At 42.1% G+C, this 13,345-nt stretch overlaps 1 protein-coding gene across 3 annotated transcripts in view; it reads right to left on the bottom strand.

Moving 5' to 3' along the window:
* Window positions 1–8,837: 8,837 nt before the first annotated feature.
* ERLIN1 (ER lipid raft associated 1) overlaps window positions 8,838–13,345 on the bottom strand; it is a 29,567-nt gene continuing 25,059 nt past the window's right edge. Inside the window, exons 12-14 of one of the 3 annotated variants that reach the window (XM_081074149.1) lie at window positions 11,037–11,094; window positions 10,469–10,525; window positions 8,838–9,712 (exon numbers count right to left, since the gene is read on the bottom strand). In XM_081074149.1, the coding sequence (XP_080930275.1) occupies window positions 9,669–9,712; window positions 10,469–10,525; window positions 11,037–11,094 (159 nt within the window). In that variant the 3' untranslated portion in view covers window positions 8,838–9,668. The other 2 variants (XM_081074148.1, XM_081074147.1) reach the window with 2 other exon arrangements.

Raw genomic sequence — 13,345 nt, 5'->3', positions numbered from 1 at the left:
CTCCATGACATGTACTTTTGTTCCTTTCAGCACGAATGATTCATTAAGTTGCATTTCATTTTTCCTAACTTTCTGAAACTGTTCCAATAATTAAATTCACAAATTTGAAAAAAAGAATGGATCATATATCCTGAGATCTGATATGGAAAAACACAGCTTCAGAGGAGTCCTCGTAAATCATCATTTATCATGTTTCTCATCAACTAAAAGTCTACTGTGTTCATCAACAGATGAAGGGATAAACAGGAGGAAGTATATATATACATATATATATATATGTATATATATATATATATATATATGTATGTATATACACACACACACACACACACACACACACACGGGAATATTAGTCTCCTTAAAAAATGAAATTCTAATATTTGCTACAGTGTGAATGAACCTTGAAAACATTATGCTAAGTGAAATAAACCAGACACAAAAGTACAAATATTGTCTGATTAAACTAATCAAATTCAAAGTAGGCTACAGGTTACCAGGGCCAGGGGGTGAGGGGGAGGAAGGAATGGGGAGTTAACGTTTAATGGGTGTAGAGTTTCTGTTTTGGGTGATAAAAATTGTTCTGGAAATGAATAATGGTGATGCTTGCACAAAATTGTGAATGTACTTAATGCCGCTGAATTGTATACCTTAAAACAGTTAAAATGGTAAATTTTATGTATATTTTACCACAATAAAGAAAAACATTTACTAAGATGGTATTTGAAAAATATTATCTCATTTAAAAATATTATCACATTTAAGATAATTCTCTTATTGACTTATTCTTTGAGATCAATATTACTATTAATAGTAATATCTGTACATTATTTTATGGGAAATTTTTACTATACTAAATGTTTTGCTAAAATCTAAAAAAATAGTCTACTGTGGTTTCCTATTACTATTATAGCAAACATTAAAAATGCATTAAGCACTAAAATTCTTCATTAAATTGTTTTAACTTTACTATTTTTCACTTATTTCAGAGCCATCTCTCTGTATTTTCCACAACAGACTATTCACTTCCACTAAACAAAATTGCCTGTTAGCCTGCATTCATATATCCATTAGCCTTGGGGCTTGTAAACTGGGATGGAGTCACAGCAGATGATGGGTTTGCACATGGAGTAACCATGCAGAGGCAATCAGTTTAAGGACCTCTTATACATCTTTGTATTCCTTCCAGCAACTTCTGTGGACCCAGTGTCCACTGTGCTTTTGCTGAGTTGTTTCCAAGTATTCACAGTGAGGTAAATTATTGACTTTGAAATTCTTTAAAAAGTTAAGACTCTAATGTTGTTTTGGATGCTGAAAGCAAGTGAATAAACTGGATGCTGGAAACATGTTGGGAAAGGGCAGTTTTAAAACCACCTAAACATCATTCCTTGTTTAAAAATGTTGAAAGGTTTTTGTTTTTGTCTTAATAGACTTCTTCTTTCATTATTAAAGAGAGTGTGTTTTTAGAGTAGCTTTAGGTTCACAGCAAAATTGAGTGGTAGAATTCCCATGTACCGCCTGCCCCCATGTCATGTGGGAGACCCTGCTCGCTCCACCATGTGTGGTGAGGGATGGCATGCAGGGTCTCTGCTCCTGCTCCCCACATAAGAACGCAGGACATGGTGAGGCCAAAAAGGAACACCCACGGAGCCATAGGGAGGGGAGTCATCTCACTGGAGGCTGGATCCACACTGTAAACACAATTTCCTGTACTCCTTGAAGTTGCCTTCAAAAAACTGGGCTGGAGAGTTTGCTGTCAATTTACCATGACCTCTACCCCCTTCTGAGGTCTAATCCAGTATTACAAGTAAGGACTGTAAAGGTAAAGACTACATTCAATTTCCCGCAGTCCTCTTCTTTGTATGTGTCGTGCGGGGTCTCCTGCAAGATCTCTGCTCCTGCTCCCCACACAGGAATGCAGGACATGGTGAGGCCAAAAAGGAACACCCACGGAGCCGTAAGTAGGGGAGTCATATCACTATATTCTCACCGGCGGCATCCGCCTCTCTGCAATCCGCTCTTGCTAGCCCCCATTTTTCTGCCAGCGTAGCCACCGCAGTTATATTACTGGCCAATGGCTCACTGGTTACAGCTGACGGCCAACTAGCCACAGCCGATGGCCATCCAATCAAAGTTGATGGCCATTTACTACCTGAGCCAGCACCTTTCTGTGTGAGGCCAAGAGCCTGGAAACTGCTTTCTGGGGCTCTGTCCCCACACCCCACCATCAAAATTGTGCACCAAAGTGGTTATTTGAGGGCCAGCCGGTGGCTCAGGTGGTTGGAGTGCCACGCTCCTAACACTGAGATTGCCGGTTCGATTCCCACATGGGACAGTGAGCTGTGCCCTCTACAGCTAAGATTGTAAACAACGACTTTCCCTGGAACTGGGCGGCTGTGAGCAGCTGTGAGCTGCCCACCAACAGACTGTGGGAGGGGGGGAAGGGGGAAAGGGATAAGTGGGGGGGGGGAGGCAGAGAGTGGGGGGGGCGCAAGGCTCATAATACCAGCACGGGCCAGGGAGCTGTGTCCTACACAACTAGACTGAGAAACAACGGCTTGAACCAGAATTGGGGGGTGGGGGGGAATGGAAGAAGGGGGGTTAAATAAAATAGTGGTTATTTGTTACAATCAGTGAACCTACACTTGACACATCATTATGAATACCAATGTCCAAAGTCCATTACTGTTCACTCTTGCTGATGTACATTCTATGGGTTTTGACAAATATATAATGACGTGTATTCACCATTATAGTATCATATAGAATATTTTCACTGCCTAAAAATCCTCTATGCTCTGCCTACTCATCTCTCCCTCTCCCTAACCCCAGGTAATCACTAATCTTTTTATTGTCTCCATAGTTTGTCCTTTTCCAGAATGTCATAGTTTGGAATCATACAACAGATAGCCTTTTCAGATTGGCTTCTTTCACTTAGTAATATGCATTTAAGGTTTCTCCATGTCTCTTCATGACTTGATAGCTCATTTCTTTTTAGCACTGAGTAATATTCCATTGTCTGGAGTTACCCCAGTTTATCCACTCACATACTGAAGGACAATTTGGTTGCTTCCAGGTTTGGGCAAATATGAATAAACATCTGTGTGCAGGTTTCTGTGTGGACATAAGTTTTCAGTTCATTTTAGCAGATACCAAGGGGTGCAATTGCTGGATCATATGGTAAGAGGATGTTTAGTTTTGTAAGACAAAACTGTCTTACAAAGTGGCTGTACCATTTTGCATGTCCATCAGCAGTGAATGAGAGTTCTTGTTGCTCTACATCCTCACAAGCATTTGGTGGTGTCAGTGTTCTGAATTTTGGCCATTCTAACAGGTGTGTGGTGGTGATCTGGTTTTAATTTGCATTGCTTTGATGACATACGAGGAGCATTTTTTCATATGCTTACTTGCCATCTGTATATCTTCTTTGATGAGATGTCTGCTAAGGTCTTTGGCTCATTTTTCAATTGGGTTATTTTCTTATTGTTGAGTTTTAAGTCCTTTGTATATTATGGATAAGTGCTTTATCAGATGTCTTTTGCAAATATTTCCTCAGTCAGTGCTTGTCTTCTCATTCTATTGACATTGTCTTTTGCAGAGAAGTTTTTTATTTTAATGAAGTACAGCAGCTTATCAATTAGTTTTCATCAATTGCGCCTTTGGTGTCATATGTAAAAAGTCAGAGCCATACCCCAGGTCATCTAGATTTTTCTCCTGTTATCGTCTAGGAGTTATATAATTTTGTGTTTTACATGTAGGTCTAGGACCCATTTTGAGTTAATATTTGTGAAGGGTATAAGGTCTGTGTCTCAATTCACTTTTTTGCATGTGGATGTCCAGTTGTTCCACCACTATTGTTGAAAAGATTATCTTTCTTTCCATTGAGTTGCCTTTGCTCTTTGTCAAAGATCAGTTGCCTATATTTATGTGGGTCTACTTCTGGGCTCTCTGTTCTGTCCCACCTACCTACTTGTCTATGCTTATGCCAATACCACACTCTCTTGATTACTGCTGTTTTATATTGTCTTAAAGTCAGGTTATGTTAGTCCTCTTTGTTCCTTCCATCACTGTTGTGTTGCCTATTCTGGGTCTTTTGCCTCTCCACATAAACTTTAGAATCAGTTAGTATCCACAAAATAACTTGTTGGGATTTTGATGGCAATTGCATGGAATCCATAGATCAAGTTGGGAAGAAGTAACATCTTGACAATATTGAGTCTTTTTATCCATGAACTTGAAATACCTCTCCTTTTATCTAGTTCTTTGATTTTTTTCATCAGTTTTGTGATTTTCCTCAACTAGACCTTGTACATATTTTTTAGACTTATACCTATGTATTTCAGGTTTTGGGGTGCTAATGAAAATGGTATTGCGTTTTTAATTTTAAATTCTGAAAGGTGTTGCTTGAAAGATCTGTTTCTAACTTTTGGAAAAAGTCACTGACATGTAACAAGACTTAGAAGGCCCACCATGATCTACCTCTACCTTTCCCTCTCTTGACACCTACTTTGCCAGTCTCATCTTTGGGTGCTCCCATTCTTATTAATTAATATGGTTTGCCTACATTAAACTTTGTTCCATTGCTGGAAGGTTCTTGAACTGAGGTCTTCACACTATCACCTGAGCCTTTATTATTTATTTTATAACAGCTTTTAGAGACATAATTCACATACCACACAAGTCACCTTTTAAAATTATACAGTTCAATTTGTGTGGACATGTTCTAGTTCTTTTAAGTAGATACCTAGAAGTGGAATTTCTGGGTCATATGGTAAATGTTTAACATTTTGAAGAACTGTCAAAATATATTCCAAAGTAGCTGCACCATTTTACATTCCTACTATCAGTATTATGAGGATTCCAATTTTCCCACATCCTTGCCAACACTTGCTACCACCTTTTATAGCCATCCCAGTGGGTGTGAAGTGGTATCTCTTGTGGTTTTGATTGGCATTTCCCTAATGACTAATGATGCTGAATATCTTCTGTGTTCTTATTGGCCATTTATGTATCTTCTCTGAAGGAATGTCTATTGACATCCTTTGCCAATGTAAAAATTGGGTTGTCTTTTTATTGTTGCTATCCCCTGATCTTTAACTGGCTAGCATGCTTTCTCTTTCAATATTCCCTCTTCTCTGTTTTCACACAGACGTAGCACTACCTTGCCATGAGATTGTTGATTCTGAGACAGCAGAGATGTTATGTCTTATTCACTATTTTGTTCACTGTTGGTCCGATACTTCATAGTTTGTTTTCTGATACATTCTAGGCACTTAACAAACATTTGTTGAATTATATTTAATTTGATGTTCACATTGTTTCTCATGATGTATCATGAGTGGTGCTGTCTCCATGATAAAGGTTTTAGAGGTCAGCTCCTCTCTGACCACTTGCACTCCTATCTCCCACTGGTTGAGAGTTGTTCCTGCAGATGTTATTCTTGTGCATATCTGAGTTATGTGCAGAATGACTGCAGCTTTCATAGTGTGGGAGGATCCCTGTGGTTCAACACATGTGAAATGCATGTGTGGCACTGTTGAGACAAGGGAACCCAGTAAATTGTGGGGGTTTTTTAAAGATTTTATTGGGGAAGGGGAACAGGACCTTATTGGGGAACAGTGTGTACTTCCAGGACTTTTTTCCAAGTCAAGTTGTTGTCCTTTCAGTCTTAGTTGTGGAGGGCGCAGCTCAGCTCCAGGTCCAGTTACCGTTGCTAGTTGCAGGGAGCACAGCCCACCATCCCTTGCGGGAGTCGAACCGGCAACCTTGTGGTTGAGAGGACACGCTCCAACCAACTGAGCCATCCAGGAGCTCAGCGGCAGTTCAGCTCAAGGTACCATGTTCAATCTTAGTTGCAGGGAGCACTGCCCACCACCCTTGTGGGACTCGAGGAATCGCACTGGCAACCTTGTGGTTGACAGCCTGCCCTCCAACCAACTGGGTCATCCGGGAGGCAGCTCAGCTCAAGGTGCTGTGTCTAATCTTAGTTGCAGGGGGTTGGAGCTCACCATCCCTTGCGGGACTTGAGGAGTTGAACTGGCAACCTTGTGGTTGAGAGCCCACTGGCCCATGTGGGAATCGAACCGGCAGCCTTTGGAGTTAGGAGAACGGAGCTCCAACCTGAGCCACTGGGCCGGCCCTGCATTGCTTCTTAAAATACAGTAACATCTGGTGATCCCTCTCCCTGGAACACATTCCACCGTCACCACCACTCTTCAGCTGCCTGGCTACCTCCTGTTCATCCTTTAAAATTTGGCTCAAATCTGACGTTGCCTCCTAGAAATGACTAGACTGGGCTGACGCTCATTTGTGCCCTTTGCATGCAGTGACCACTATGCTATGTTACTTACCACACTATATTTGCCTTTATTTGCTTACCCCACCCCCCAAGGCTTTAAGCCTTTTTGTTGCCTCAACAACTAGCACATACTAGATACCCAATATATACTTACAGAAAGAAAGGAAGGAAAGATAAAACAGTTTGGAAGATAAAATAGAATTAGATGGTTTTAGTCTGCTTGGGCTGTTGTAACAAAATCACATAAACTAGGCAGCCTAAACAACATTTCTTACAGTCCTGGAGGCTGGGAAGTCCAAGATCAAGGTGCTAGCAGATTTGGTGTCTGGTGAGAGCCCTCTTCGTAGTTTGCAGATGGCTGCCTTCTTGCTGTGTCCTCACATGGCTAAAAGAGAGAGACATCTTTCTCATGTCTCTTCTTATAAGGGCACTAATTTCATTCATAAGGGCTCCACCCTCACAACTTAATTATAACACAGTACATAATACACAGTAAACATACAAAATAGTGTTCATCAACTATAGGCTTTTTTAGGAGTCTAAAGTTATACACAGATTTTTGACTGGGAAGGGGGTTGGTGTCCCTAACCCCTGCATTGCTCAAGGCCAACTGTAGTTCTACACATTTATTCAAAGACAAGAGACCAAGAGAAAGCCAAGAAGCTGAGGGCCAGCTTGTTGAGATTTCCCCGGAGGGCTGTGGCTGAGGTTTAAAATCCAGCTAGCTTAGCTCATGGCTGCTGAAGACATCACTAAATGTGTCTTTTACGATGCACTCACATGTATCAGGCGCTATGCTCTCTCCACTATGGGAACTTAGTCTCCTGAGAGACAGAGACATACTGACTCCTACAGACTGGGTGAAGAAACACAGCCACAATCACCATGTGCAAATCGCTATGCTAGATGCATAAACATATCTTGCTGGACCCACTGACGAGCCCTGCAAGGATAGGTGAACAGGTTCAGCGATGTTAGATAACTTCCTATGCTTCTCCTTGAGTCCTGAAACAGACACTCTAGCCTAACTTCTGTCCTTTTTTCCCACTACTCACGTAACCTGCATTTCACATTCATCCTTTTGTTCTTTCATGCAACAAAACTGACTCACATGGGCCAGGTACCATGTCAGGCACGAGCAATAGCTACTACCCCAGGGAAGACCCCTGTCACAGTCCCTGTGCCCAGACAGCTGAACATTTCTGAGAACAGACAGCAAGCAGGTAATGCGAGGTGTGTGAAAGATTACAAAGGGGAAAATGTAGGGTGCTGACCTGGGCAAGGAGTTCAGGGTGACTTCTCTGAAGAAGTGAAGACTCGTTAAGAGTTAGCAAAGGAAAGCTGGAGCTACAGGGGAGGAAAAGTGAGCCAGGCAGATGGAAAAGTATATGCAAAGACACAGACAGAAGGTACATTCAAGGATCTGTGCTAGAGAGGGCAGTGGGGGCCAAATCATGAAGAGCTTTGTACACACACATCTGGGACGTAATCCTAAAGCAATTAGAAGCCATAACTTCTAATTTATGAAATTCCTTCCCACAGCAAGAGGAAGAAATCACTTAATTCTAAGTCACTTCATTTTAATACCTACCAAAAGACTACACTCAGGGATAGTTTGAATTACATTTCCCTGGTTTGCAGCAGCAGATGTAGATTACTATGGGGTCAGATCCCACAGAATCCAAGTAAAGGGCTGCTTTCCTCAAAACTCCCAATCCTCAAGCCCTGCTGCCCCAGCATCACTGAATTGTCCTTTGGACGGCATGCTGAGTCTGGGAAGATGGGCCCAAGTCTGGCTCTTGGGCTAACACCTACATTCGTGGTGAGTTAGACCATATCATTGCCAGTTACAATTTCTACAATTTGTCCTTCCTGTGCCTCAAGATAACTGCCTCCTACCTTCCTCCAGCTCTCAGGCCGTCTCCACGGGGCACACTGCTCCATCCTCCCTCTTCTCCTCTGCAGCTGGCTGCATCCCATAAAGAATCAGAAGAACATCCCTTGGTAAATTCCGTGAGTCAGGAAAGGGTAAAAACCCTGCTTACAAAACTCTTATACCAGGTACTAGCTTTACGGGGGTGATCACTTCATAAGTTATATAAATGTCTAATCACTATGTTGTACACCTGAAACCAATAGTATAATATTGCATGCCAAATGTAATTGAAAAAAATTATTAAAAAATTCTTATACCAGGGAGGCAGTGTTCTGGGAATAGTATAAGAAAAAAGCCTCTAAAGTTAAGTAAAACTAGTAAATAAAGTGGCTACCTAGTGAAATGGGCAAGACAGCCTGTGAAGCCCATTAAGACAACAGAAACGAATGGAAAGGTGGCCGGTTAGCTCAGTTGGTTAGAGCGCGATGCTCTTAACGACAAGGTTGCTGGTTCAATCCCCACATGGGCCAGTGTGAGGTGCACCCTCCACAACTAGATTGAAACAACTATGTGACTTAGAGCTGAGAGGTCCTGGAAAAACACACTTAAAATAAATACAAGTTAAAAAAAAAAAAGCATGGAGACATATAGAAAACACAAATCACTGATAGTAAAATAATTTTATTTAGTTTTTTTTTTTTAAAAAAGGTAGCATTTCACATATAAATTTAGACTCAAGATTACAGTGTATATTTGCCGAAAGACACATCCCTGAAGGAGGGACAGACTCAGGGCTCAAGTGAGCACAGAGAAGCACACTCCACCGGGAGGGAGTTCAAGTGGAAGTATTTTTTGTAAAACTTCACAATGGAGTTCCCTGTGCCTCAGCTCTGCCACCAGAGCCTGTGCCTTGTAATACAACCCACACCCGTCACTCTGGGGCAGCCGCTTTTAGCTCACGGGAATAGGAAACATCTCCAGGAATGAAAGCACAAAGGTCAATGATCCAGATTTCCCACAACAATCATTATTTATCTGCAGCAACAATGGATGACAGGTGAAGAGTTTATTTTTATAGTTCAAAAAAATTTTTAAGGAGAGCTAGAGAACACAAAATTCGGTCGTAAAGAGAATGTATACAAGTAAATGAGCAAAACGAAAAAATGATTCATTCCCTCCATATTACAAATCCCTCTGTAAGGATAAGGCCCGGGAAAAGACCCGCTCAGATCTGGGACTCCTTTCCCATAGTGTTTGGCACAACCCACAGCTGTCACGAGGCTGACGGGACTGACAGTCGGCTAGCTTGCTGGAAGCGTCGCAGGACTTTCCTGTCCGGCTTGAACATAGTCTACAAACTCAGGCTGCGCACAGCTCAGGCCTAACTACTACGGGCACGCTACTTCAGGAAAGTTAATCTTCACAGGAAAGAAGTCCAGATGAAACAGGTTGCCCACAGCCACAGGCTAACTAACCCTGTCATCCTCTCATGGAAGATTAAAGCCACTGGCTGCCCCGGAAGTCAGTGGGATTCTGATCTCCTAGGGAAGGTGAAATCAAGTTGGAGAACTTTGATTCCTGCATCTCACAGCTAGGCGGGCAGGAGACAAGGATGCTCTAAGTTACTCTCCGTTCCACACCATAGGGCTCCTGGTGAACAACATTGAGGAGAATAGGTGTGCCGGTAACCACGGCAGCCTAGAAATTGGCCTTTAGGCAGAGGTACTGGGGCAAATAAATGTACCCCAAATCCAGTTTTCAAAATAAAAACTTCCTGCAGTTATGATACACACCATGCAGTGAACAGCTAGGAAATGTATGCTGCTGTTTCCGGTGGAAGCCCTGTCCGCTCTTGGCTAGCCAGAGCTGAGAGGTGACACAGAAGGAGTTGTCTGTAGCTAGAAACCAGGCACCTTAGTCACACACAGCCTAGGGCAGTGACACAGACAGTCACCACTCAATGGAGAATGCAGGGCCCCAGAGCTTTGGTTCGAAGTAAAGGTTTCATCTCACCCCAACCTTTAAACCAAGCTCTAGCTCTGAGCCTACTAATGCAAAAAACTTGTGAATAGGAATCTCTAGGAGGAATCTCTGGTTGAGTGGCAAGGTGCATATCCCAGCAAGCCACCAAGTTGACTGTAGGAAAACAAAAGTGCAAATCTATCAAGTAAATTGCTCAAGTGGAAGATCATTTCCTGGGGAACTTCAGCAGACTAGATGCTAATGACACGGATGAATGCTGGGACTAGACCCTAAGGACAGCCTGGGTCCCAGGTGTAAGGAGTCTTTACACTTACCACATCCTGGCTGTCTCCTCTCTGGCCTTCTGTCTCTTGAATAGCTGAGCACTTTCCCTGGGGACCATTGTAAACATCATTTAATAGATCTCAGCTTAGGAAAACACAGCTTGTTATGTATCTAGTGTTTAACATTGCAGTGCAGACAGTACCTTAGCATCAGACTTTCCCTCATTCATGAGTACCAGTTTAGAAAGGAACACACACAGCATACTTGATAAAACTGTGGCTGAAAAGACCATTTGGGGGTCAGACAGCTGGCTCTATCCTGGAATCAGCTGAAAAGCCAGGACTACCACAGGAGAGGCAGAACAGACGAGCAGGGAGAGTCGTTAAACCATTGTTCCCATTTAACCCCTTGGGCCACATTTTGATATGGGAGAACATTTCCACCTCTTGCATCAACCTATGCTCTCCTTCTTTTGGATGGGGCTCTCTCCAGAGGCTTCCAGAGCCTCCTTCGAGAGGAGAGGAGAGCTTCTGCTTCCAGTCCTAACATCTGAATATTTCAAAGCACACGAGGAGTCCACGAACATGTTAGGCACGCTGCTACCAAAGTAGATCTTACTGTTAGAAGCAATGGCCTGGTATCTTTTGAGCTCCAGATACTCCGGGGTCAATTTGTGCTGTGTGGGGACAAATAAGGGCAAAAGCATCAGGACACTGTGGTGCAGCAGTCATCTCTCTTTCCTCACACACATTTTCCCTCCTGCTCTTCTGAGTATCATTCCTCAACTTGGAATCATTGCCAATGACCCTCTCTCGCTGTGAAGCTCTCTCGCTGTGAAGCGTGGCTATCCCCTTAATAGCTACACTCCAGACTTAAGGTTCCTTCAGCAAGATCCTGTCCTCATGTAGATGGTGTTCATTTTTATTTAATTTAAAAGAAAAGAAAAAAAAAAAGGATTGGGGAGGGGGGATTGGGGAACAATGAATGATAACTCACAAAGAAATGATAATTACATTTCTATAGTGACTCAGGGCCGATAAAGTGCTTTCATAAATACTTTGTGATTTCATCTATATGGATTAAACCTGGAATCAATCTGGAAGTTTCAGCTAGTTCTCTTGAGAAGTGAACAGGTCAATGGATCAGAGTGGCAGAGGGTCAAAGAAAGGGCCTGGGCTCGTAACCTTATAACCAATGATCTGTGATTCTGCTTTTCTTGACCACATTCCAGAAATGGAAAAGATCTCAAGAAATCACCTTATCTGGCCTATTGCCTCCACCCAGAAGCTGAATGTTTAAAATGTTTGTGATGGACAGATGTCTGTCAATCACCAGATCTCTTTCCCTGTCACAGCGTTTTGTTTTGTTTAAATCATGGTGCTAAGATACAGCCAACCAAAATCTCTCTGGGTTTGATTAAAACTCATTCATTTCCAATGTTCCCTAAAATGTACTCCTCCAAAAGTCCCTCAGAACCTTCCCTAGTGATCCCCTCCTCATCTCGTGTCAGCCTGTGCTCCAGGCAGATGCCCACCTTGTCCTTCATGGCGCTCTGGCATCTTCCACTCCCTGGATCTATACGCTCTCCAATTGACTCATACCCTCTGCTGAAACACTGCCATCAAAGCTGGTCAGTGCACAACCAAATTACTTCCTAAACCCTTGTTAAAATGGGTCAATATCTGAATAGCATTTTTCAAAGTGAAATAAAACAACTGCCCCTTGTAGCATAAGGCGAACCTCAATGACAAGGTCTTGATACTTGTGCCTGGCCAGTCTCTCCTGTGACAGATTTGTATTGCTAGTTTCGTAAACTCAAATTTCTCATCTAGCCTTCATCTTGACCAAACTTCATTTTGTTTCTATAGAGCTGTGTCCTTCAATGTCAAGTTTATTTCTGAATTTACATTGGATTTTAAAGTACCAACAACTCTCACTGTATCAACCTATTGTATTTCATTTCTTCTGAATATATATTATGTTGTTCCTTTCTAAATCTTGTTGTTCCTTTCTAAATCGAAAGAGTTTAAGCCTTTTCAAAACCTTAAATCTTGACTTTAATTCTTCAAATGTATCAAACACCACAGCAACCTCTGTGCTCTCTGTTGCAATCTACTTGATAACTAATAACCTTATAAACCTTGGTCATATCCTTCGCTTCCCAGAATACCATAGGTGTTCTAGCTGACAAATAATTCTTGCGAATTAGGCCTATACTCTCTAGACCTAATTCTACCCCAGTCTCTACATAAAAATTGGTCCTATAGACCAGCAAACCTCCTTTCTCAAGTTATTACACATGAAATTCCTCATGACTAGAACATTTTTAAGTCTAGCAAACCAGCAGTACTCAACTGGAGACATTAGGAAATGTTTGTGCACAGGGGTTAGGGGGGGATGTTGATTGTTAAAATAATTGGTAAGCACAACTGACATTTAGTAGACAAGGGTCAGGGATGCAAAATACCCCATAAGTGTGAGACAGTCTTCAACAGTGAGAAAGTACCTCACTCCAAAACACCAAGAATGTCTCTGACAAGAAATACTGCTGTCAACAAACTTAGCATCTACCCAAAAACGTCACCTTATCTGAGACGCAATTCTAAGTGAACTTTACTCTTCTCCCATCATTTTTGTCATTCTCCCTCAACTTTCCTGAATATTGAGCTCTTATATAGCAGTACAAATGAACGGCTATATGGCATTTGTATTTATATATCCGCTTGCCTTTGGCCTAGCTCCCCGCTTTTATAAGGAAATATACAAAATTCCCTATCCAATGAGTGTGCTATATGTCTTGCTAAGTGATTGGCTGATTCTAGCCGGTGTGAAGGTAATCACCCTTCCCAGACACTGGACAAAACTGTCTCTATTACATTAGAGCCCCCATACATTGTTTCCCCCCAAGGGAAAACAAACCCCAAACA

Source organism: Rhinolophus hipposideros, assembly GCF_964194185.1.
Source record: "Rhinolophus hipposideros genome assembly, chromosome: 15".
NCBI classification, from domain to species: Eukaryota; Metazoa; Chordata; class Mammalia; order Chiroptera; family Rhinolophidae; genus Rhinolophus; species Rhinolophus hipposideros.
This window is presented reverse-complemented; position numbering and strand designations above follow the sequence as displayed.